Source organism: Watersipora subatra, chromosome 4, assembly GCF_963576615.1.
Source record: "Watersipora subatra chromosome 4, tzWatSuba1.1, whole genome shotgun sequence".
In the NCBI taxonomy this organism is placed as follows: domain Eukaryota; kingdom Metazoa; phylum Bryozoa; class Gymnolaemata; order Cheilostomatida; family Watersiporidae; genus Watersipora; species Watersipora subatra.
Genome location: NC_088711.1, coordinates 14570472 through 14597221, shown reverse-complemented (window position 1 = coordinate 14597221; position 26750 = coordinate 14570472). Strand labels below are relative to the sequence as shown.

The 26750-nt window shown below is 35.1% G+C and overlaps 1 protein-coding gene across 1 annotated transcript in view; it reads left to right on the top strand.

The window, feature by feature from the left end:
• Positions 1 to 26750, top strand: part of LOC137393955 (mucin-2-like) — a 60794-nt gene that overhangs the window by 14248 nt on the left and 19796 nt on the right. The window contains exons 13-33 of the mRNA XM_068080668.1: positions 174 to 394; positions 1034 to 1241; positions 3560 to 3680; positions 4264 to 4421; positions 5329 to 5607; positions 6325 to 6480; positions 9572 to 9724; positions 9935 to 10037; positions 10898 to 10980; positions 11777 to 11901; positions 12935 to 13114; positions 13208 to 13262; positions 13560 to 13709; positions 14918 to 15044; positions 16158 to 16321; positions 17568 to 18089; positions 21684 to 21807; positions 22839 to 22990; positions 23896 to 24452; positions 24811 to 24985; positions 26531 to 26654. Of these exons, the coding sequence (XP_067936769.1) occupies positions 174 to 394; positions 1034 to 1241; positions 3560 to 3680; positions 4264 to 4421; positions 5329 to 5607; positions 6325 to 6480; positions 9572 to 9724; positions 9935 to 10037; positions 10898 to 10980; positions 11777 to 11901; positions 12935 to 13114; positions 13208 to 13262; positions 13560 to 13709; positions 14918 to 15044; positions 16158 to 16321; positions 17568 to 18089; positions 21684 to 21807; positions 22839 to 22990; positions 23896 to 24452; positions 24811 to 24985; positions 26531 to 26654 (3937 nt within the window). The remainder of the gene's footprint in view (positions 1 to 173; positions 395 to 1033; positions 1242 to 3559; positions 3681 to 4263; positions 4422 to 5328; positions 5608 to 6324; positions 6481 to 9571; positions 9725 to 9934; positions 10038 to 10897; positions 10981 to 11776; positions 11902 to 12934; positions 13115 to 13207; positions 13263 to 13559; positions 13710 to 14917; positions 15045 to 16157; positions 16322 to 17567; positions 18090 to 21683; positions 21808 to 22838; positions 22991 to 23895; positions 24453 to 24810; positions 24986 to 26530; positions 26655 to 26750) is intronic.

The window sequence follows — 26750 nt, the reverse complement described above, 5'->3', positions numbered from 1 at the left end:
GTGTTGGTCTGTTCATCAAACATCGCCTAATTTCAGCAATTATTCCTTTTAGTCTTATTTTGCTTCGAATAATGTCCAGTCATCAATTAATGTCAGACGCTTAAGAAATGGACCTGAGAGTACCTGTTGTAAGCTGTTGCACAACTGATTCCATTTGATTTCTTTCTTTTTAGGCTGGCGCTAAACATGAGAGTTCGATGTCCTGACCCCATTACCACCACCACTCCTACAACAACCTCAACCACAACCACGCCTACCACAACTACAACAACACCTACAACGACCACAACTACTCCTACAACAACAACAACCACACCTACAACAACTACTACACCAACAACCACCAGCACATCTACAACTCAGCCAACTACCACCACGACACCTACTACCAAATGTAAACTATAACTTTAAACAATTTTGCTCATTTTATTTGCCACCATAAAAATCAATCCAGCATTACCAACACGAATAATTCGAGACGTGTCATAATCGGTGAAGAAAACTAGAGCAAATTTTAGATAATTCGTAATTCTCATTAATTTTAACATAATTTTTATCTCTCTAAAATTAGATTTTCCTTATTAGCTTTCTGGACGAGAAGTGCTTGAAATAAGTTGTCATTAAGATTGTAGTTTACGTCTGAAATTGTAACTGAATGTTAAGGTGGTTATCTTAGGTTTCAAATATGCATTGATGCCAAATTGAGCTGTCGTTCACTCAATTAAACCAAGGGTATGTTTGTGTTTTAAAGTTTAAAAATATAAGATTCCTTTTAAACTGTTGGCAAGAATATACATTCTCATAAAGCAAATTGAAATTTTTGATAGTTAAAATTCCTTCTTTTGATCATCATCTAAGAACTCATTCATTGGATGACTTGCCTTTTGAATAAAGAATTGCAGTGGCATCTGCTTCACACTATTGAGCTATTATAAGTTTTCGCTTTTTCAAATCTAATTTAAAAAAGCCTCCACAGTTTTTCATGAAACTTGTACTCTTCACTCACTATTTATTGATCTATCCTTTATTGCAGATCAATCACCTACAACAACAACACCTTTGGTGACCTTTGACCCAATTTCCTGTCCGACATATGTGGGAGGTTACTCAATCTTGTCGTTAAGATTCTATTCATACAGAAATCCGTCTGATTTAAAAGTTACCGGGCGACTATGTGATGAGGAGGACAACTCTCCTTGTGATATAGCTTTTGAAATATGCGTCGGTAGAATCGGCTCTACGTAAGTCTTTGGATTTAGTCATTACGTTTTCTTAAACAAGAAGATTTGTAAAATTCAGAGGAGCTGTTTAAGTAGTGTAGTTTTTAGTAGTAGTAGTAGTAGTAGTTTTGTGTTTATCAATATTATGTCTCTCTGGTCTGCTATGCTGATCATAATCATCATAGGCTGACAGACTGTTTCCTGTCTGAAGGCAGCAGTATTACATCGCTCTTATAGCGGTACTAGCTGTGCTACCCGGTGTTGCCCGGGTAATAAAAAAGTCTGTGGACAGAAAATTTATTTGTATTTAACATATAACAACATTTGCCATTTTAACTTTCAAACTACATATCATGAAAGTAGTGTTTTGTGTAGTTGAAATAAATTATGAGAGAAAATATAAACAACTGTAAAGGTTTTCAAACTTTGTCAAACAACTGTAACTTTCAAACTTTATGTCATGAGGAAATGATTTTGGGCAGAACAGGTTCTTTTCTTTGGAGTCATTAGACAATGTGTAACTTCTGAGAATACATGTATTTAACAGATTAATAAAAAAAATTAGACAGAATATAGTAGTATTTTGTAGTAGAAATTTTATTAGAACAATGTCTGCCAAAAATGGTTGAATGAAAAATTAATATTAATAATAAATATGGGAAACTAACTAAATAATAATAACAGTGATAGGAAAATGAATAATGTTTAAACTTCAAACATGATATTATACTCAAATTATGTTTAGAAAATGCAAGTTGAAATAAAAATGATAATGCAAAAAACTTTAAAAACTTGTATTATAAACTTCAAAGGTTATACAAAGTTTATAAATGTAATAAGAGAATGTAAATCTATCTGTCTATATATTTCTCAACATATGTAAATGTATGTAAATATAAGAGAGTGAAAGCTAATACACAAAGCGAGCACTGATAGGAACATACAAACAAAGAATTTTTAGTTTGAACTAAAAGAAATAGCGCAAAAACAGTTTTAAACGAACAAAATCTTTATTTGTATTTAATGGTTGTTGAGCGCGAGGTACCAAATCGGAATCCAAAAAACACAATGTAGCTGGAAAAAAGTATTCTGAGCAGCTGGAATAAATAAGTAGAGAACTAAATGTAGATGTGAAATAAATAACAAGTATGTAAACTACGAAGCAGATTATTTGGCAATGATACAATTTATACAAACTGCGAAAACAAAATAAAAATTGTTATGATCAAATGAAAAGCACTACAAGTCGCCAAATATTTATTTCGAAGGGAAATAAATCTTAATACCGTATATAATCAGTACACGAGTCGCCAAGTTTTAAGTTTGTAGATAAATTATTGTCGATATCGTGGGGCTGAAAAAATTAGCCCTAATGAAATAAAGACGAAGAAGATTCGTGCTGTATATACATAAGTCCCAAAATATTTCTTAACCAGGGCTTCGCAACGTGTGGCTGCTTTGCTAAAATAACTAGAGTGTGGGTTACGATATATCAAATTTGATAACGCCTTAGATCAAACCTAATCGGGGGATTCGTAATGTGTCGGCGCAGTGCTAAAATAATAGCTATAACTGAACAATCAAACCTACGAATACACATACTTTAACACATACATTAACTTTGAGAAATATATATATATATATATATAGATTGTTCACCACCCAGCAGGAATTGTCACTACTCATTTCTCTACAGTCAATGTGACAGAATTTCTTTTTTCTTTAATTTCTGCTGATTTAGCAAGGAGTAAAATTTGCACATGTATTTTGGTTAACTCATCATTCACTCACCAGTCCACTGATGGCTTGTAAGCGATGCATCCTATTGTTCAAAACATTGTGAAAGAGACTTGGGTAGAGCATGGTGTACTCTACCACAGTTTACACTCAACCGCTGCTTTGCTACCACCAAGTGTTTTAGTCTTCCAATGTTGCTTTAACGTGTAGTTGCTAAATCGTTACCTCCCCATGGTTGTTCATTCTCGTTTTTACATCAAATAATTTGGCTGTTTTCTGTGTACCATTTTTGTAACAGACAAGTATTGTGATTGTCTATGTTATAGCCTAATGAAGATTTTATTACTGACTGGCCACACTTATACCGCATCTACTATTGCTGTTATTTGACAGTGATGCGCTTATCACCAATGCAGCCTAGCAATGATGTACATTTCATACTATCTATTCAGCATTTTTTCATAAAATTTAAATACCGTCATACTGGAGTAACCCCACTTTAGATTTCCAAACACACTGAATGAATGTCTTTTGAAGAAACTATCATAATGATAGTGTATGTAAAAGTATTTCAGCTCAGTTGTAATGCTTTTATTATTTAGAGATTGTGACTTTTACCATTTCACTTCTGATGTTCTGACAGAAGGTACTGTTCTTCTCTTTGGCAATAAGATTGGTACAGAGGACAATCCACTACAAATCTACCTAAATAATACATGGCAGGTAAATCATGTGATCATTTATATCTTTTTAATATATTGTAAGGATTAACACTGGTAGACTTTCATAATTAGTATATGATATACAGGTTAGATGTATTGACTCTTTATATATCCTCTGTATTAACAGTGACAGACATTCATAACTAGTGTATGATATACAGGTTAGACATATTGACTCTTTATATATCCTCTGTATTAACAGTGACAGACATTCATAACTAGTGTATGATATACAGGTTAGATATATTGACTCTTTATATATCCTCTGTATTAACAGTGACAGACATTCATAACTAGTGTATGATATACAGGTTAGACATATTGACTCTTTATATAGCCTCTGTATTAACAGTGACAGACATTCATAACTAGTGTATGATATACAGGTTAGACATATTGACTCTTTATATATCCTTTGTATTAACAGTGACAGACATTCATAGCTAGTGTATGATATACAGGTTAGACATATTGACTCTTTATATATCCTTTGTATTAACAGTGACAGACATTCATAACTAGTGTATGATATACAGCTTATTTGGATTGACCAGAAGATAGCTCCTCTGCACTATTTGTTTCAGGGTGTACGTTTGTATATAAAAGTCTGGGATAGAGATTCGGAGAATAAAGTCTTCGTCACTGATGAAATTGATGAGTTCAATTACAATTTTATTGATCAAGCTGGCAGCCTGCCTAGAACTCTCACCTTATTCGGCATCAGACCTTTGCAGAAAACAGTGTAAATATCTTTTCTCATTCTCCATTATTAAGTAAGCTATCTTCAAGACTTCGCTTGGCGAAGTGTTATAATAAGGTGACTGCAGCGAAAGACAGCAGGTTTTTTAGTCGATCTTTAATTGGCGATCTTCAGGAGACAAAAACTCTAATTTTTGTCTGATGCTAATTGCTTTACCGTCTTTATTCCTTATTTTATTGCCTACTAAGTGTGTTATTTATTCCATATTCTATTACAGATTAAGTGTGTTGTTTATTCCATACTTGATACATATTAAGTGTGTTGTTTATTCCATATTCTATTACAGATTAAGTATGTTGTTTATTCCATATTCTATTACAGATTAAGTATGTTGTTTATTCCATACTTGATTACATATTAAGTATGTTGTTTATTCCATATTCTATTACAGATTGAGTATGTTGTTTATTCCATATTCTATTACAGATTAAGTATGTTGTTTATTCCATACTTGATACATATTAAGTGTGTTGTTTATTCCATATTCCGTATTCTATTACAGATTTAAATATGTTGTTTATTCCATACTTGAGTACATATTAAGTTTGTTGTTTTTTCCATATTCCATACTATTACAGATTAAATATGTTGTTTATTCCATACTTGATTACATATTAAGTGTGTTGTTTATTCCATACTATTACAGGCTCAGTATGTCGCTTTTGGATTCAGGCTTTTTAAAAGAAATGACTCACCACTCAAGATTGGTTCTGTTCTCACTATTTATTTGTTCCCTTTTGCAACCGCGTCTCATACTGCCTTACTGTTAAGTTCAGCGTATCAGAGTAGTTCCATAGCTGGCACTGCACAATTATAGTTCCGTAATTATTAAGATTTTGGAAAGCTGTTTTGTTGCCTGTCTCATCTGCTGCATGTTGTTGTAATTCAGGTTACGTCTCGTCTTAAGCATATCATGTCCTCTGCCCCCTACATCATCAACCTCAACAGTTGGTACTTCCACTACAACTCCTACTACAACAACACCGATTACCACATCAACAACCACACCTACAACAACTACAACTCCCACCACAACCAAAGTTACAACAAAAACCACATCTACCACAACTACGACCACACCTTCTACAACCATCCCAACCACTACTACTCGAGGCACTACAACTACAGTTCCACCCACTACATCGCCTCCGTGCCCAGTCACTTATGGGTGAGTCAACAGTGTTAATCATTTGTATTGTGAAAACTCACAGTGTACAGTTATAACTTCTACTAGTTTTTATAGCTAATGTGTCATTTTGCAGTCGCTAGTTGAAAAATGTAGGTTTAACAATGCTGTGCACTGCAATAGATGTTCTTTTATTCCTTGTTATCAACGTATTATCATACTATTATTAGGCTTCAAGTCTGGTTTCAGCTTCTCCTTTTAAAGCACTTTCTATGTCTTCATCAATTACCAAAGGTTTGAATGTTAATCATAAGGCTTGTAATCCTGTTTGCTTTTCTGAATAAAAATAGTTATTTGTTTTGTCTGAAGCATTTCAAATTCTGAATGACCTGTTCAACTCTAACACCAGAATTTTAAAAAGTCCTAATGTTCAATCCATTCAAATTATTGATGAGGCAGCTCAGAAAATCATTCACACAGTTGACTACGAATGTGTGATGTAATACACGTTAATATTCCAGCTATGATTTTTTTTGCTGGTAAAATAAAGCATTTTTAACTTAACAGGTTTGGGCTTTCTTAAAAACTGCTTGGTTCACCATTGATCACATTTAGTTTCGAGCACACCGTTTGCTCAAGATGCTGTCGATTCTCTGTTTACTTTTCAATCCTTCTTACTATGTGAGCCTTTCTCAACCATAAAAAAGAGATTCAAAGTAACAAAGGTTAGGATCAATTCTTTATCCAATCATTCTGTAGGTATTCCAAGATCTCAATAGACTTTATCAGTTACCGCAATCCTAGTGATCATAAGTCTATTGGCATAGAGTGTGATATTGGTGAAGGCCAGGAAAACGGCACCAAATGCGACATCTACATTGAAGTCTGCATCAGCCCTCTTGGATTAAGGTTGGTTAATTCTTGGATTAAGGTTGGTTAATTCTTGGATTAAGGTTGGTTAATCATTGACACACTTCCTTTGCTCGATATCTTCTCTCTAGAGAAATGGAACACATTATTTTATTTTTGAAATTGCTCAGCTATACTGAACATTCTTGCAAGCTGCTGTTTACTTTCACCACTTTAACATTGTTAAACACCTTTATGTTGTTCACTTTATGGTTTTGTTTTACAGAGACTGTACTCTAGCTAAGATAAAAACAGACCTCATTGCGGAGAGTGATCTTATCCTGTTTTCCACCAGTATTGGGGGACAACCAAACCCTCTCGTTATTGATTTGGGTCTCATCAATCAAACAGTAAGTCTGAAAATGCACGAAATAAAGTCTGTTAGAAAAATGATTGTACAATGTTTTATTGCAACTTCTTGGGCCTCGTAAAAACTCAACTAAACTTTCTTTCTTTAGACAAACAAGATTTCAAAATTTTCAGAGGAAATGACAGATTGCTTCTGAATCCATCACTGTCCTTATTTTCACCAGCACTGTCCTTATTTTCACCAGCACTGTTCTTATTTTCACCAGCACTGTTCTTATTTTCACCAGCACTGTCCTTATTTTTACCAGCACTGTCCTTATTTTCACCAGCACTGTTCTTATTTTCACCAGCACTGTTCTTATTTTCACTCCTATTATCAGAGGCGTACTACAAAACTGTTGTACTAATTATGACACATGAGCAGCTAGTCACCAGTGAGGGAATAAAAAGAAAAACGTCGTATTGTTCGACTGCTGTTCTTGACATGTCCCGTTATTTTACCAATTATTATTCCGCTTGTAGCAATTGTTTTAAGAAAAAAAAGTAATCAATTATGTAGAGTAAATACTGTGCCGACTTTGATAGTTCAGTTCTTGGTATCAACTGATGATAACCCTAATCATTAGCCTCATTTTTTAAGAAATTACACAAAAATTCTCAAAATAGCAGGTTAATAAATATTACCTTTTTTAGCTTCTTTTATAAGAAATGGGTAAAAGAAAGCCCAGCCACTTGCTTGGCTCAATATAATTGTCAGAAAGTAGAGAAGTTCTTTCTCTTTAAATTGTTAATTAGGCAGTGCAAAAAGTCAGCTACGCGGTTGACTGTGAAAATGTGATACACGCTGACAGCTACCTAGCAGTTTTTTCGCTGGTAAAATAAAAGCATTTTTAACTTTGCACTATTAATTGTGAAAAACATAGAATTTTGTTTCTTATTTTTGTCATTTAGCCCAACCAAGAAACACTTGCGCTAGCCTTTTAAAAGTCATTTCATGTGCTACTAATTAGCCGTTATCAACATCAAATATATTGGCAGTAGTCGCTGTTTCCATGTTTTAACTACCTGAATGCCCTGTGTTGCTTGAGTAATAGAAACAGCTTATTAACAGTGGCAGGTAATGTAGTTGCCATTAGCTAAGTTGACTAATTATTCAATGGCAAAGTTAGCAAATTGACTCATTTGAGTAACTTAAGCCTGCTTATGTTGCTAAACTTACTATAATAATGGAGGCCATGAGCAATAGAGGCTATGAGCTGTGAAGGTCATGAGCCACGAAGGCTGTGATTCGTGAAGCCAACTCGTGTGACGTTATGCATCAGACAACGTCGTTTTGCTTATTTCAACTGATGTAAAAATGATGTGTACCGTTATTCCATTGTATCGCAAGTAGGCCGTATTGCTCATTGGCTTAGCTTGCCTGGCTCCTTAGCTGGAAGATCCGAGTTCAAATCCAGCGCAAAGCAGATCTTTGGTTTCTCAAAACTTTATTACTATAACTGGACACACAAATGACAGACCAACAGACAAGCGACAAACACCGGGATTTATATATAGACTGCTGATGAGAGAAAACCCAGCAAATACTGAAAACATGCTGTTACAATATTTATCAAATCATCATAAATGATGAACAAATGTAATGATATTTTCTGTTGCCAGGGTGTGAGCATTTTAGTAAACATTTGGGATCAGGATATTGGAGAGGTGTCAGATGATATGGTGGATGAGTTTGGTTTTAATTTCTTTGAGCCACCCGGAGGAGCCACAAAAACTGTGGAAAAAGAATCGATGAGAATCGGCGAGAAGTCTTGGTAAGGATGAGTAGAGTGCAGAATCAGATGCTTTGACGTATGAATAGCAGCAATGCTTACAAGACCTAATAAACCTCTATTACAGTACACCAATGCTCAAACCCATATGTACAATCACAGACTAGCTCAAAATCTCTTCTACTGCACTTGATTAAAGACTCAGTCTAAGTCTGTTAACAAAATTATCATCTTGAAAATTATACAAGCGACAAACCTTTGAGTAATTTTTATAATACCGGAAGAGATTAATTTAATCTAAATATTTCAACTATCGTTGTCAAATTTTCCTGCTATTACCTAACAACAATATTTTTGTGTTTTCTATAAGATAGTTTATACGATTTGGTGGAATGCCAAAAACACCTACATTTTCGCTTAAGCTTAATGCCAAATTTTTTTCTCATTTTTCATTTCATTTTTTCGTTCTATGAATATTGATCCACTGCATATAAACTACAACTGGTTGTATTGATTTATTTGTTAGACTCTGCTCCTTTTTAACTGCCATGACTGTTTTTTATCGCTCAGATTTTCAAGCTGTAATTTTATTCAGGTTTTCGAGTTTCCATCTTCATTTAATCCTTCAGTTTATTTTCGATATTGTGAAGACACCCACAGAGGCTGTTAACAGGCTATACACTTTTTAATGCCATTTGTTTTTGTAAGTTATCTCTGTGTCTACAGTACTACCTGCTTTAAATAATAATCTCAATCATGGGCTCTGCCACCTTTGAGGTGCTGTTTTACTTTAGGTTGAAATTGGGGCTCAGACGGTATTGTCCAGATGGAATAACATTCAGCACTGCCTACGTACCCACCACTACTCCGAAGCCAACTACTACCTCCACTACTACCACTTCAACCAGCACTACAACTACTCCTACTACTACTACTACGCCAACCACCACAACAACGACAACACCAATTCCCACTTCCACAACACCTCCTCCGACCATGCCACCTTGCACCACACCTCTTGGTCAATCGCTTGTCTACCTTCGTTGGGTGTCGTATCAAAATCCTGGCAACACCCTTGCCAATGGTGGAAAGTGTGATCAGTTTACGGATGGTATTTGTGACTACTTGTTTGAGATATGTGTGGGACCCACATCCGTTAAGACTCAAAGGTATTTCCAGAGATGGTTGTGTTTAGTAGATGCTGTCATTATGACTAATTGTGTAGTGTTTACCTCTCAATTCTTCTGTATAGTAAAAGAAAGCTTCTCTAATTTCAAGACCTAGTTGTAGTTATCAAAATGTTTTGTTAGGCTGCCAGCAAAATAATGATATTTTATAGCACAAAATTTTGAGATTAATGCTTTGAGTTCTCCATTTAGGAACTGCGAGTTCTACAACAACAGAACAGGCATTATAGGTCACGGAGCCGCTGTCGACTTTCCTCCTAGTTTCTATCTTGTGCTCAACATCGGCACATATCAGGTTCGTTTTGCACTTACACACTCACACATTCAATTTCATGATGATGTATTTACCATCATGTGGTACTACTATGTATCTACCATCATGTGGTGCTACTATGTATCTACCATCATGTGGTACTACTATGTATCTACCACCATGTAGTACTACTATGTATCTACCACCATGTAGTACTACTATGTATCTACCATCATGTGGTACTACTATGTATCTACCATCATGTGGTACTACTATGTATCTACCATCATGTGGTACTACTATGTATCTACCGCAAGTCATTCTCATTTTCTAGTACAGTAATCATCTTTTCAGCTACAAAAAGTTTGTTGTTTTGTCAGTGTTATTAGTTTCTTTTATGTATGATGATGCGGCTTTTTAGTGGTCAACAACTGTTTGTGAATCTAATAGTGTCACAAAATGTTCTCTTTATTTAGAATTATAAATTTTTGAGTTTGATAAATAGTTAAGAATTTTATATTTCCTATAAGCGGCCAATGAACCAGTGCGTGGTGTTAACACAAACAGTGCGAGCATGAATAACAAAATCTGGGTAAAGTGTTAAGAACTGTATTAAGATTATTGTGATAGGAGAAAATGGAAGATTCCACAAAAATACTCCATCAAGTTTAATGCTGGTTATAGGTCTCTGGTGTTCATCTGTATCACCATTCTTGAATGCCATCTTAATGTTAGTGATAGTTTATTTGTATTGTTTATAATAATGTCAAATGTTTCATGTTTTATGCTACGTAGATAGCAGCTTGCAGTCCAATGAACTGTTGCTTTAAATGTAGAGTGTGAATGTACGTGTAAGAGTGTACGACGGTGAGCAGTCCTCTGGAGATATATTAGTCGATGAGTTTGAATATGATTACTCCACACCTGACTGCAGCCGAGCGTCCAATGAAGGTCATACCCTGACCAGACCTCGATCATCCACCAAGTGAGCTCACCACTTTAATTTATTTTCTCTTCAAGTACATTTGCAAGGCTTTACGGTTCTGAACGGTTCTGAACGATTCACGATAACTTAACGTAGATATTTCGGTCAATTTGGAGATGAAGTTCTGGTTCAATTGCTGTTGGAATTTTTTTTATCACCAATGTTCAAGTTCTGGTTGTACTAGTGTTCAAATTTTCGTTAGGTCAATGTTGGAATTTTGATCAAGTTAGTGATAGAATTCTGGTCAAATTAGTGTTAGAAATTAGGTCAAATTAATGTTAGAATTTAGGTCAAGTTAATGTTAGAATTTAGGTCACATTAGTGTTAGAATTTAATGTAGGTCAAGTAGAACTGAAAATTTAATTGAATTGAAATTGGTATTCTAGCCGACTCCAAGTTGGAATTCTCCTTAAATGAAAGTTAGAATTTTAATAAATATTCGAGAGTCAAAATTTTGGTTGAATGAGTTTAAAGCTTGATTAGATTAACTATGAAGTTTTGGTGGAACTGAGGTTGAATCTATCGAGAGTTATTGTAACCAATTGAGAGGAATTTGTTGGCCTTGACCAGTTTGATGTTTACATATGAACAGCACTAGTGTGAGTAACATAGTCTAGGTACAAGTGGAAAAAACTATTAACACTGTTAGCTATTTTTTAAAGATGAGCATATGATGTGTCTGTTAATAGTCAACTAGGCAACTAATAATCAATTAATAATCAATAGATTATCAAATAATTGTTATTTAATCAATGATGTGACTGATATTGCAATAGCTGTCTTTTATCTTGTTTAGACTCGAGATGGAATTGGGATGCGCATGCGAGCAGTTTTATTATGGTTCCACATGCAAGGTATACTGTAATGAACTTGACCAGCCATTCTCCTGCGGCAGAGATGGAATCAGAGTCTATCCATCAGGTAAAATTTAGCTGCCTTCAAGGCATTACCCATATTATCTGCAATACATTGGTAGTACGCCTGTAATATGTTATCTATAATAAATATGCTGTGTACCTGTTGACTGTACCCAATAATTTAGCTATACTAAAGTTATTGCATGTTTGTGGTATGTGACCTACACCAAGTAGATGATGTTGCACAGACATAGAATAATTCGGTGTAGCTAACTTGATGTATGTCTAGAATATTCTTGCTCCACCGAGTGACACGTTACTATCACCTATGTATGTTGTTGGTCTTGGTTGTGTTACCTACACCGAGTATGTGGCTTGCCATAGTGAGATAGATATGTCATTCAAGCTATTAGCTTTCACATATTTTCCCACTGACTATTCTACCATTTGCATTTAGTCACACCGTGTAAGTCACAGTAGTTATATCTACTCCATGTTCTCTCATCAGTGTTTAGCTTGTCTGCGTCACGACATACACACCTAATCAAGTGTGAATGTCTTCTTTGCCCTGATTTATTAAATGTACATTGTTTTGTACATTTTTTTCTACCTGTACTTACATTACTTTGTCGGCAATAATTTCAAATAGAAATGTTGTTTGTATTATGCCATACAACAATAATAAAAGAAAAAACAGGCATCATTTAGCCACTAACATCAAGTAAATAGTTTGACATATAATGTTTAAAATACTTTTTTCTGCTAAGAGAATGGATATTAAGCAGAAGATTGTTAAAGCACTGTACTGTACGGTATGTTACCTCATTTTTTATTGCATTTGAAGTAGCAACTGTAGCAAATAAAGAACCCTTCTGTGTACGTTGATCACTTACTGTTGATAAAACTTGTATGATTTTAATAAAAAGTGTTACATGCTGAATTAACGGATAAAATTGAAAAACTGTCGCATTACAATGCTTTTTCTGTGATACCGGTACCTATCGAAAGTCATAGTTGTTCAACTATATCTTTACAACAGGCTGTAACAGTTGTAGCAGTGGTGTTAGTCTTACACATGATTTACAATATACTTGTAGATTACCTGGGCTCAAGAAGTTGTGTGTTTCCAACCACTACACCGGCACCGACCACAACTACCACCACACCAACCACAACCACAACACCCACTACAACCACAACAACTACGCCCACCACCACAACAACTACACCCACTACAACCACAACAACTACACCAACCACCACAACAACTACACCCACTACAACCACAACCACACCTACCACAACAACCTCCACGACCACAACAACACCTACCACAACAACAACACCTACGACTACGCCTACAACTACATCTACAACCACGCCGGCAACTACCACAACCTATAAGCCAATACCTTGTGCTTTCAAGTATGTTGTCATACTTTAACTAATAGCGTTCCTACCTATCACTAATTTGTATGATATAACAATCTGCAACGTTGTATCTCCATAACTGTATACAGAGGTGTATCTCTATAGCTGATTACAGAGGTGTATCTCTATAACTCAATACGGAGATGTATTTTTTTAACTATCTATCTGCAACACTTAAAAATTCATTTGTGAACAAACAGATTATAAATATATTATTGAATTATTATGTGTTTATTAGATTTGAAAAAATTTGTTGATACGAAGTGCTTTACAATTTTGGGTGATTTGCAGAACTGGGTATGTCAAGATGTACCTTGACTTCATCTTCTATTACAACCCTGATGACATCAAAGCCACAGGAGTTCGTTGTGATGACGAAGGTCCAAACGATCTCTGCGATTTGATCGTAGAAATCTGTATAAGAGAACTAGGAGCCAACAAGTGAGTCAAGAAATTTATCAACTGTAGGAGTAATAGCCACAATGTACTACACTGTAGTTCTCCTACTAGTTTATCAGCTGAAAGCACAATGTACTACTCCTACTAGTTTATCAACTGAAGGAGTTTTAGCAACAATATATTACATTGTAGTTCTACTAGTTTATCAACTGAAGGAGTTTTAGCAACAATATATTACATTGTAGTTCTACTAGTTTATCAATTGAAGGAGTTTTGGCAACAATATATTACATTGTAGTTCTACTAGTTTATCAACTGAAGGAGTTTTAGCAACAATATATTACATTGTAGTTCTACTAGTTTATCAACTGAAGGAGTTTTGGCAACAATATATTACATTGTAGTTCTACTAGTTTATCAATTGAAGGAGTTTTGGCAACAATATACTACATTGTAGTTCTACTAGTTTATCAACTGAAGGAGTTTTAGCAACAATATATTACATTGTAGTTCTACTAGTTTATCAACTGACGGAGTTTTAGCAACAATATATTACATTGTAGTTCTACTAGTTTATCAACTGAAGGAGTTTTAGCAACAATATATTACACTGTACTACTTCTACTAGTTTATCAACTGAAGGAGTTTTAGCAACAATATATTACATTGTAATTCTACTAGTTTATCAACTGAAGGAGTTTTAGCAACAATATATTACATTGTACTACTCCTACCAGTTTATCAACTGAAGGAGTTTTAGCAACAATATACTACATTGTAATTCTACTAGTTTATCAACTGAAGGAGTTTTAGCAACAATATATTACATTGTAGTTCTACTAGTTTATCAACTGAAGGAGTTTTAGCAACAATATATTACATTGTAAAACTACGACTAGTTTATTGATTTTTGTGGATCTGAATTCCAAATTTGTACACTTTGGAACAAAGATTATTTGTATGTGGTCAAAAGTTTGGTTTTCAAGAACTTTGACCACTAAAAAGTTTTATTTATTTTATTCTATATTGACCGTTGAACTTTCTTGCTGACGATATATATTCATTAAAGCAAACATAAGTAAGTGTGGTTGATTCATGAAGGGAACTAAATTTTAAGCATCAGACTATTTCTGTGTATTCAAACTTGTTTCTTTCTCATTTCTCTGTCTTGAGCGCTCTGCAGCTTCTCTCAACATTCAACCTTTTTTGCATTACTGCAAATGTCCAGTGTGGTGTACAATCTGTTTCAGTGACTGCAAGTACCTTAGTGTCCGAACTGGTGTATTGGGTGAGACAAGACTGTTAGAGTTTGGCGACCATATTGGTGGCCAAAAGAACCCAGTCGAAGTGGATCTTGGAAATATACAACAATGGAAAGTAAGCATTGATGTCTGTTTGTATACGACACGCTGGCTGTGTACAATTTGGCAGTCTGTGATTATCTGTGATACTTAGTGATTCTCTTCATTGATTCTACTAGGGAATTTAATAAAAATTGAATAATATGATAATCTAGTGAAGTTATAGCCCAGTGATATGATAATCTAGTGATGTTATAGCCCAGTGATATGATAATCTAGTGATATGATATTCCAGTGATATGAAAACCCTGTGGTATGATAATGTAGTGATATGATAATTTAGTAATGTGTTAATCCATTGATATTCATATGTATACACTTATATATATATGTGTATATATTTATATGTGTATATGTGTGCATATGTGTATATACATGTATATGTGTGTGTATACATTTGTGATATATGTGTATTTATATATATGTGTATATGTATGTGTATATATATATATATATATATGTGAATATATATATATATATATATATATATATATATGTGTGTATATATATGTGTGTATATTTATGTGTATATATTTATATATAATGTAGGGGATATGTGTGCATATCTATATAATATTAACAAATATGTAAACCTTGCAAAAGACATGTTATTATTAAAACACTACAGTAAGGTTTGCAATGATATACACGAGGAATAAAAAAAAGATTAATTCTGTCTACCTTGGCCAGGCATGTACCCTTGGTATGTAGACACGCTAGAATGCTATGTATCTCGTGCTGCCATGCTGAAGTGTTCATTGAACATTTCAGCACGGCAGCTTGCCAGCTTCTTGAAATGTGCCAATGCGAAAACAAATTTTTCAGTTGGGGAGGGGTAATTAGGAAGCTCATCAGAAAACCAGAGACGGAAACTTTGAATTGTGCAAGTTCTCCTTGTTGATATCTGAGGTGTAGTCTTCCTGCTCTCTTCTAGCGCCAGCAATTTGTACCATTTATACTCAGATTTTAATTTTGATTTTAATTTTTGAAACATCTGTGATGCACAAAGTGTGGAGAATGCGGCGCCTGTTGGCGAGGGGTCGCTGTATTGTCTACACCTCAAGTGAGCGCAACGCACTAAGCTTTGTTATGGATGTGCTTCAATTTATACGTTCATCTGATTGTTCAGGGTGTTAACATCTATGTGACCATATGGGACAGTGACCCGGAGAACAAGAACCAATTTTTCAATTTTGACATGGTTGACGAGTTCGAGTACAATTTCGTTGATCTTCCTGGTACACAGTCTAAAACTGTTACTCTTAGCGGTATCCGACCTCAACCAAAATCAAAGTGAGTCCGAATAGCATCATTATTTTCTACTAGATTGGATGATCAGCATTAACTGTGTTATTGCTAAAAAAATGCATTGAGTTTACTTCTAGTTTATAAGTAGGCACATAGTAGGGCAATAGTAATGCTTCAAGTTTTGATCTTTCTTACATATTATCATTAAAACTTGTATCGGGAACTGAAAATAACCATAGATTAGCTGAAAATGATGTTGAAGAGGTACTCGCTTTGAACATTGTGTCATACAATGAGACACCACCTGCATCTTCATATCGTTGCCAAACACCTTAGTGCAAGTATTTGCCTACCAGTATTAACTTGCAAACTAAAATTTTTAAACCATTTGCGATAATAGATTATCCCTGTTTCAGCTATCATGTATTTTTTTGGTTTCTGCTCATTTATTTGGACAAAGCATAAAAATATTGTAACATTTTTGTAGCTCCTATATTGCGGGAAACATTTTAAAACTCATATTTTGAGTAACGATAAAATTTTGCAGAAATTCGAGTTTGCTCATTGGTAATGCTGCTGTGTTTCAGTTCCTATTAAGCTAAATTGCATACATAATCTTAGGGTAATTTCAGACTCTCTCCATTGAAATGATGTGTGACCGACATGATAATCACTATCGATTGTTCGCGAATAAATTCAATAAAATATACTAAATTACATCAAATCTGTTTGTTTTTAATTGTTAAAGCACTCATTTAGTTACCATAGCCTATAGCAGTTGGATATTCAATAAGATTTCGTAGCACTATTTTTTCATCATGCACTTGCCTATTGGCATTGAAAATTTGATTTAGTTATTTTGTTCCCTTCTGTACCACAATCATGGTAAAATTACCCAAATTTTCTAACAATTTTAAGAAGTACGTGGATGGAATTCAAAATCATCATATTTTCTAGGATGTCCAAAAACACCCTTGAACATGAATATATTTTTAGATGATTCAGTTGTGATCATTCAATTGTAAAAGAGACCAAGCGCATGTACATTTAGTTTAGAACTCACAGCATAAGAAACATAAGAACATGAGAAGCGATAAGAAACATTAGATTTTGTTAGATTTTGATGATGGAGTATAACAGCAATGTACTAGGCTGCACTATGTACTAGGCTGCACTATGCTATGTTTTAAGTGACTGTCGCGCATCGATATAGCAATTTATTGGTTGAAGCGGCACCAACAAAGTGAATAGATTTGTCTTCCATAATGGGATGCTACACTTCTGCTTTTAGGCTACAATTCATTGTGAGAGCAAGATGTCCTGAGGAGATAACTTCACCAACCACAAGCTCATCCACTCTTCCCATTTCTTTCACATCAGCCAATACAAGCACATCAAGTACAACAACCACTCCCACCACTACCTCAACAACCACAACAAGACCTACAACCACAACAACTACACCCACCACTACAACCACCACACCAACAACGACCACTACACCAACAACCACATCAACTACAACAACCACACCTACAACAACAACCACACCAACTACCACTACTACGACGCCAACAACCACATCGACTACTCCGACTACCGCAACAACTACAACAACGAGGCCGCCCACAACCACTCTAACTCCTTGCTCTTTGGATGATGGCTACACCAAGTTTGCTGTTGAGTTCGTGTCTTTCTACAATCCAGGAGATGAAAAGGCTACAGGCATAAGATGTGATGAGACTCAACCTGGATCTCCTGAAGACTTCTGTGACATTGTTTTTGAGATATGCATAAGCAGGGCTGGAGAGAGGTAGGAGCAAATGTCCTTAAAGATTTTGAGGATGGATGGGGTAGTCTGATCCAGTTTTATTCTACTCTATTGGTAACTCTATTTGTAACTTTATTGGTAACTATCTTGGTTGGTAACTCCATTGGTAACTCCGTTGGTAACTCTGTTGGTGAATCTATTGGTTACGCTATTGGTAACTCTATTGGTAAATATATTGGTACTTTTATGGATAATTCTATTGGTAACTCTATTGGTAGCTCTATTAGTAACTCTATTGGTAACTCTGTTGGTAACTCTGTTGGTGACTCTATTGGTAATGCTATTGGTAACTCTGTCGGTCACTCTATCTGTAACTCTATTGGTAACTCTATTAGTAACTCTATTGGTAACTCTATTAGTAACTCTATTGGTAACTCTATTGGTAACTATGTTGGTAACTCTGTTGGTGACTTTATTGGTAACGCTATTGGTAACTCTGTCGGTCACTCTATTGGTACTTCTATGGGTAACTCTATTGGTAACTATATTGGTAATTTTGTTGGTAACTCTGTTGGTAACTCTATTGGTAACTCTATTAGTAACTCTATTGATAACTGTTCAAACTGCTCACTGCAAAGCCAACAGCATTTAGAGGTTCAACTTAACTTTTGACTTACTGACTTCAAAGTTTAGAGCACATTTATTTGTGGGTACAAATAGATGTTTATAATATCATATTGTGTTTAGCAATATCAATATGGCAGCCATAAATGACGTTGGATCTATAGTAAGATGTCATATAATGCAATTATCAACATTTACTGGCAGCATATTAAGCTGCATGGACAGGGGAGAATAATCAAGCAGACTCCTCCAACTTTAAAAAAGCTATTTTGTCAGTCATATAAAAATGTGTTGACAAATCAGCTAAACTTCAGTTTAGACTTGTTCAATTTACAGACAATTGTTTGGCCGGGATAACCAAACGCACCAGATTGAGCTTATAGTGTTGCTTTTTCATGCACAATAAACCCGGTTACACATTTCAAATGTGAATGCGAAGTTGTCTCCAGAGTTAATCTCAACATCAACACCTATGTACAATCAACATCTATTTCCACAGAGAATCTTAAGGTTGAATTCGTCAACTATTCATCATGATCATCAAATCAGTTTGATAACAAACTACTGTACTAGCTATGCAAAGATCATTGTCTGATTGGCTCAAGGAAATAGAAAGTTCTTATGCTGCGACAACAAAGAGAATTCTTCGTGTCCAATGTCAACCACCAAGGAAACAATCAAGCAACTCCATAGTGTGTTCAAACCCGGAAAGTAAATCATGCAACTGTTGCAACAAACAAAATATGCCTTCAACTTCAAATCTCACCCTAATAGATGTTGATCAACATATTCCAGCCACAGCTGTCAACCACCCAGCTCAACATAAACAACAGAAAACTGCTTTTGTTGGAAACAATAACATTGGGCTTTCAACGACGACTCAACTCTTCTCTCCATAAATCACTTAACCAAGACGCGGTACGGAAGGCTATTAACAATCAGTACGGGCCAACCATCATTGAGCCCGTAACTCACTACAACTTCAAGACAAACAGTCTTAGGATTATTATCCAGTTCCAATCACAGGACATTAGGAGTCAAAGGAGTTACAGATTGCTGGAAACCTGATCTGTTTGATGGATCATCCGGCAGACTGTCCATTGATTTGACTGCTGTTGTTATTGCTAAGGGTGTCCCACTCGATGTTGATGACAATAACATTAATCAAAATATCAAAGATACCGACCCTGATGCCTCTATAGAAAGAATGTTCGAAGATGGTGAAAGATTGAGGTCCTTGAAGGTTAAGTTTTCCTCATCCCTATTCTACCAGAATGCCATCTCACATGAAATAAGTATACCATCAGCTCATTGTTTATGTCATGCTGAACCTCTTAAATGACGGATCTCTCTAAAGGATTTTTCATTGCCTATTTAAATATTAGAGATTTATCTTCCACAATGGGTGCAGTCAAGTATTTGATTCTCAAGTATAAATTGGAAATAAACTTTTTTTGAGATATTTCTTAAAGCTGGTCATGGCAAGGGTTACTTTAAAATTCGCAATTACTATGTGATAAGAAATGATAGGATCGATAACCAGGGTGGTGGCTCTTTACGCTATATTCACCTCATCAATAATTTCAAGCGTTTGGAATTGGCAATTAATGAAATTGATGACTGTATTTCTATTAATAGTCATTCGAATCATTTTGAGACCTTACCTAGTGTCTTTTGTTTATAGATCTCCAAGTTCAACAGTAGATTGGATAAAAAAATTGTTCGACTTTGTGAAAGAGTGCTACAGTATTACAAAAGGGAAAAAATTTTGGTACTAAGTCATTTGTATGTCAACTTGTTGAACAAAAAAGAAGGTTCCAATTGGAAAAGCAAAATATGGAATCCTTTGTCTTTAAAACAGTCGATTGGTGAACCAACAAGAGTAACTGCAAACTCTTCGACATCAATTGAGGTTTACACAAATTTTTCTCATTGCTCCAAATTTTTTGGAGTACTTTAATTGTCTATGGGTGACCATAATTTGGTATTTATAAGTATTATTCCAGATTCATGCTTGGCAATATTTCAATGAGCTTTCCTCCATCAGATGGAATTACATTCTGATTGCAAAGAACACTAATGATAAGATTAATTTATTAACTCTAATTTTCTATAGCTGTCAATAAATTTGCACCGCTTAAAACTAGAAAAATCAAGTCAGAATCTTCACTTATCCGGCTTGACAAAGACATATAACAAAATATAAAATTGAGAAAAAAACTGAAAGCTGCAGAGATTGAACTGTTGGAACTGCTTACAACAAAACAGCGCAATTTTGTCATGAATATTGGACAAAATTTGTTTAGAATCTGAAATTGATAGGGATTACATTTTAAGCGTAATGAGCTTCGATTAATTGTAAATCTACATCTTATTCCAGCATATCTTATTCCAACAAATGATCTTTCCAAATCTTTGTATCTTTTTATTTTACCTATGCTAAATGTTTATTTTACTTCAGTTCAAGGTTTCAAGATTTTTAATGGTTTGTGTCCTCGGTTTTTATATAACAGTGGCAGGTTTTCAACTCATTTCAACCTACGTAATATGAACACATTGCATACAACACTACCAATTCTTTTAAAAATATCATTGTTAGCTGCTTTAACAGTCTTCCACCTAATATCTGCTCTCTTAGCAGAGAAAGGTATTTTGAACACTATTTGTCAAACTATTTATTCAATTTCAGTAGCTTACTGCTGCCCTTTTCTATCTTTGTTTGTTTTATTATTGTTGTATAGCATAATTTGAAAAACGTTTTTATTTAAAATGTAATTATTGCCAATAAAGTAATATATATATGCTTAATTTGTATTTTATGTCTCAAACCATTATGAGTAAGCATTGTAGCTCTGTCATTGTGCTCTCTTTCAACGCAAATTTGTAATCACTAAAAGCAGCCAAAGTTTTTTGTAGATTATTGGCTAGTGTACAGATAGGTTTCAAGCCGTGAATTTGTGCAGTAATAATATTTTATGATATTAGATATTGCACCTATATTTATTGTTGCAGTGACTGTCGATACAAGCAGTACACATCAGAAGTAGTAGGTGCTGCCACTAACATCACCTTTGGCTATTTTGCTTTTAATGGCAATAACCCGTTGATAGTTGATCTTGCACAAGAAAAATGGAAGGTAATTTATCACTTCTCCTTTCAAAATGATAGTCGGTATGTTTCTAATATCATAAATTTTCTTTGACTAGAGGGCTTTTCAGCAGTTATCTTATCCTGTTTAAGGTACCTTGTCTCAATTTGGATTTTCCAGCTCCACGTAAACTCGGCCAGTTATGCTGCCTGCTTAATGCGCAAAAATTTAGGTTTCATAGAGTTAATGCTGGTTTTTTCCATCATGTTGAATTCTTATTAATAGATTCTCAGAATCTATAGTTTTTTATATGACTTTGAGAGTATATTGTTTTTTGTACAATTTCAAGAAACGCGCCGTTTCATGTTATACAAAATTTCCTTTGTGCTTTATGTTTTATAAGGCTCAAAGCATGTTGTTTATCTGAACATTTGCGAAGTACCGAGTCTGCCAGTCAATACAGACAGCAAGTTTTATTAGGCAACTTTTATATAATATATAAAAGTTGTATATACCAGCACTACACACAACTCTATGGTTGTATACAACCGTTAAGAACCAACACTACACACTACTTTATGGTTGTATATAATAATTAGGAACCAACACTACACACTACTCTATGGTTGTATATAACAGTTAAGAACCAACACTACACACTACTCTATGGTTGTATACAACAGTTAAGAACCAACACTACACATTACTAAATTATAACCACTTTGAATGTATTTTTCTGAAAAACCTTCTACACCGCCTAAAGACTATCTGACGCAGGAACCTCTAACAACTTTTCATTTAAACTCTGAGTGACAGAACACTTGAATGCAGTCAGACTTGAAGGCTAATGTTGTCACGGTGAATGCCAATTTTTACTTTAATAAATGGTATTAGACAGCTGCTAGCTACATTATGTACTGGAGTTAGGCAAATAGTATGCATCTATAAAGTAGTTCCTCTCCAGAAACTTGTGGTAACATTTTGATTTATTTTTGCCGAGTTTACATAATGTATTTGGCTCTACTCTAATGTATTTGGCTCTACCAATGCGCGTGACATATTTCTCCGTCATTGCATAGGGAGTGAATGTGCTGATAACTGTCTGGGACTCTGACCCGACAGACAAGTTTTTGCCATATGATATGGTGGATGAGTATGATTTTGACTACCTGAGGCCTGCAGGCTTGGAGACACGAGACTGCTTTGATGGCAAGAGAAAAAATCCAACTCGGTATGCTAGAGTTGTCAGTACAATTAGTTGGTAGAACCCTACAGGGTATGCTAGAGTTGTCAATACAATTAGTTGGTAGAACCCAACAGGGATGCTAGAGTTGTTAGTACAATTAGTTGGTAGAACCCAACAGGATATGCTAGAGTTGTCAGTACAATTAGCTAGTAGAACCCAACAGGGTATGCTAGAGCTGTCACTACAATTAGTTGGTAGGACCCGACAGGGTATGCTAGAGTTGTCAGTACAATTAGTTGGTAGAACCCGACAGGGTATGCTAAAGCTGTCAGTACAATTAGTTGGTAGAACCCAAGAGGATATGCTAGAGCTGTCAGTACAATTAGTTGGTAGAACCCAACAGGGTATGCTAGAGCTGTCAGTACAATTAGTTGGTAGAACCCAACAGGGTATGCTAGAGCTGTCAGTACAATTAGTTGGTAGAACCCAACAGGGTATGCTAGAGCTGTCAGTACAATTAATTGGTAGAATCCGACAGGGTATGCTAGAGTTGTCAGTACAATTAGTTGGTAGAACCCAACAGGGTATGCTAGAGCTGTCAGTACAATTAACTGGTAGAATCCGACAGGGTATGCTAGAGTTGTCAGTACAATTAGTCGGCAGAACCCGACAGGGTATGCTAGAGCTCTCAGTACAATTAGTTGGTAGAACCCAACAGGGTATGCTAGAGCTGTCAGTACAATTAGTTGGTAGAACCCGACAGGGTATGCTAGAGTTGTCAGTACAATTAGTTGGTAGAACCCAACAGGGTATGCTAGAGCTGTCAGTACAATTAGTTGGTAAAACCCAATTATTAATTATTGATTTGCTCCTTGTAAAGTTTTGTCATTATATTCTCATGTATCTGGTTTTACTGTTTCCAAAATATTACTTTGGTTTTACCTTGGCAGGTTGTGTCTGGGAATACAGGCTGGCTGTCCTAGTAAAACTACACTCAGTACCAAACCGCGTCCAACCTTACCCATCACAACTCCAATCAAAACCACTACTCCTAAAACTACACCTACTACCACATCAACCACACCTACAACAACTTCAACAACGCCTATGAAAACATCTACAACAACCACAACACCAACTACAACTACAACAACGCCAACCACAACAACTACAACACCAACAACTACCACTACTACACCAACAACTACAACGACCACACCCACCACAACCACCACCACACCAACTACTACAACAACACCCCCAACCACCACTCCTTACTGCTCCTTGTCTTGCACTGAAGTTATACTATCACCAACTGTGGCTGACTGCTCGAAACCAGATAACAGTTTTTGCGTTCAGTCTCACTGCTCGGACAGTCGTAAAGTTCTCTACTGTCCAAATATGTGTGGCTTGTGCTATTCATCTACAACTACTCCAAAACCAACCACTACAGTGACTACTACAACCACCGAGGCTCCTACTACAACTACAGGAACCACCACTCCTGGTAGGCCTATTTTTTAGTGTTCCTGATTTTTTTATTGTAAAAGTGTTCTACGTAATCTCTAATCTGTTGAAGTATATGATTGCGAAAACCAGGTAAAGTTATACTGAAAAGCATTTTTTGTTCACTGCCGCTAGTGAGATACAGTCAAGACAGTCATCATAGCTAAAAACTCAATCGCGTTGTAGCTGGTGCACTCAACACTGGTGCCACTCAACAGTAATTTCAGGTATAGATGAACATTAATGTTCCATCTTGTTTATGAGTATGTCAGTGATTGTCTGTTGTATCCCATGGCAATTGATACCACTTACCATTTACCTACAAGCTATGATTAACTTTTTACAACTCTTTGATATAGAAATTACCATGAAACCCCTGCCATGCTATAGCAAAACTGGCTACAGAAAACTTCGCATGGATTTCCTGAACTATTATAACCCTAATGACACAAAGTCGACTAATGTCAGATGTGACCCTGACTCAAGTCTCTGTGACCTAGCGTTTGAGATTTGCATCAGCAAGATTAACAGCAGGTGAGTGGTAAATAGTTTTCAGGTCATCTTCAAGATACTCATAAGCACAGCAAAACAGTTCAACATCAACATACAAAGTTAATATTGGTTTTGTATGTCAACTTCGTCATATGTCAAATTAAATAATTTTAGTAGAATGGATCATCTTTATTTAATTTTTTTTAGCACAAAAAACCTAATCGTAAATAAGTATAAATAAAATTAATACCTGTGCGTTATATAAAACTTGATAAAAAGGCAAATCATGTTTAAGAAACTGAATTTAATGCTGTTCCTTGTCTCAAAGAAAGAAATTACAAAAAGGTTTAAAGGTGAAGTGACAACAAAAACCTTATTTTATTGAGTATTACTTCATCTATTTATAAATAAAGCAATAGTCAATAATCAATAGCCAATAAAATGAGGTTTGAATTAAGAAACAGCATTACATTTCTTGCCCACCATTGCCGCTACTCACGCTTATCTTCATGGAAGCTTTGGTTTTATAACTATAAAAGGCTATAAAGTTATAATTATATAACTATAAACTATATATAGTTATATAACTATAGTTATATAACTATCTAATATTGTTCAAACACTGTAGAACCAAACCAAGTGAGCCAGAACGGCAAAAGTATGTACTGATTTACGATGTTGCAACTTTTCGAACAAATTTCAACATGTAGGTTAAAAATTACTTATAAAATTGCGCAGAATCGATTGAAAACACCGTACAACAAGGCAACTATTAGTCAAATATTGACTGTATTATTAATATTTGCAACTGTTAACCCAAGTCAGGTTTAGGCAGCTGTTTAGTGAATGAATATCTCAAACAATTGTCTATTAGAATCTGCAAAAATTAGAATTGTGTGATTTTTACTCAAATTAATATTTAAAAAAGCATAAAACTTTCTTTATCCAATAGCCATTATAGCTTCATCACTGTTTGCCAAACTTATGGGAGCCTTGTTTGAACTTAGTATTGTAAAACCTATTTGGCTCAAACATTCAACAAATAGGTCAAGCACACAGCAAATAAGTCAAGCATGTAGTGAATAGGTAAAACATGGCAAATAGGTTAAACATTGAGCAAATATTTCAAACATTTGACAAGTAGGTCAAACATTCAGCAAATAGGTCAAACATGTAGTGAATAGATCAAACATAGGTTAAACATATAGAAATAGGTTAAACATTCAGCAAATGGGTCTATCATTCAGCAAATAGGCCAAACATTTGACAAATAGGTCAGGGATTTTCGATGTAGGCCTGACCTATGCTAACTCCAAGGTGACAGTTTTGTACTGGTCAACTAATATTCTTAGCATGTCTGCCATCCATCTAAACAATGACCTTAAAAGTACTGGTAGTAGTTGATGTAGGTTAAAGTAATCTAATACAACAGGTTGTTTAGGATGTCCTGAGTATTTCATACATTTTTCTTATACCAGTAAGAGATTTTTGACGTAGCAGTGCCAATAGCTGTCATTTAGAATACAGTTTGAGCTTACTAAAAGGTTATTAAACTACATTTTTCATCCTTGCGTTTGTAATTATTAGAGATTGTGGATACATTAAGGAGACGACATCGATGCTAGGAGAGACAACTTTACTTCAGTTTGGATCAAATATAGGTGGCATACCCAACCCGCTAGATATCGATCTAGGGTTGGACATCTATAAGGTATACCTTTCTATTTTTATTTTTTCATAAGTCGTACTATCTTCCTAATTTATTCTCATACAGCTCATCCTTTTTCTCCGTTTATCCACCTTTTTC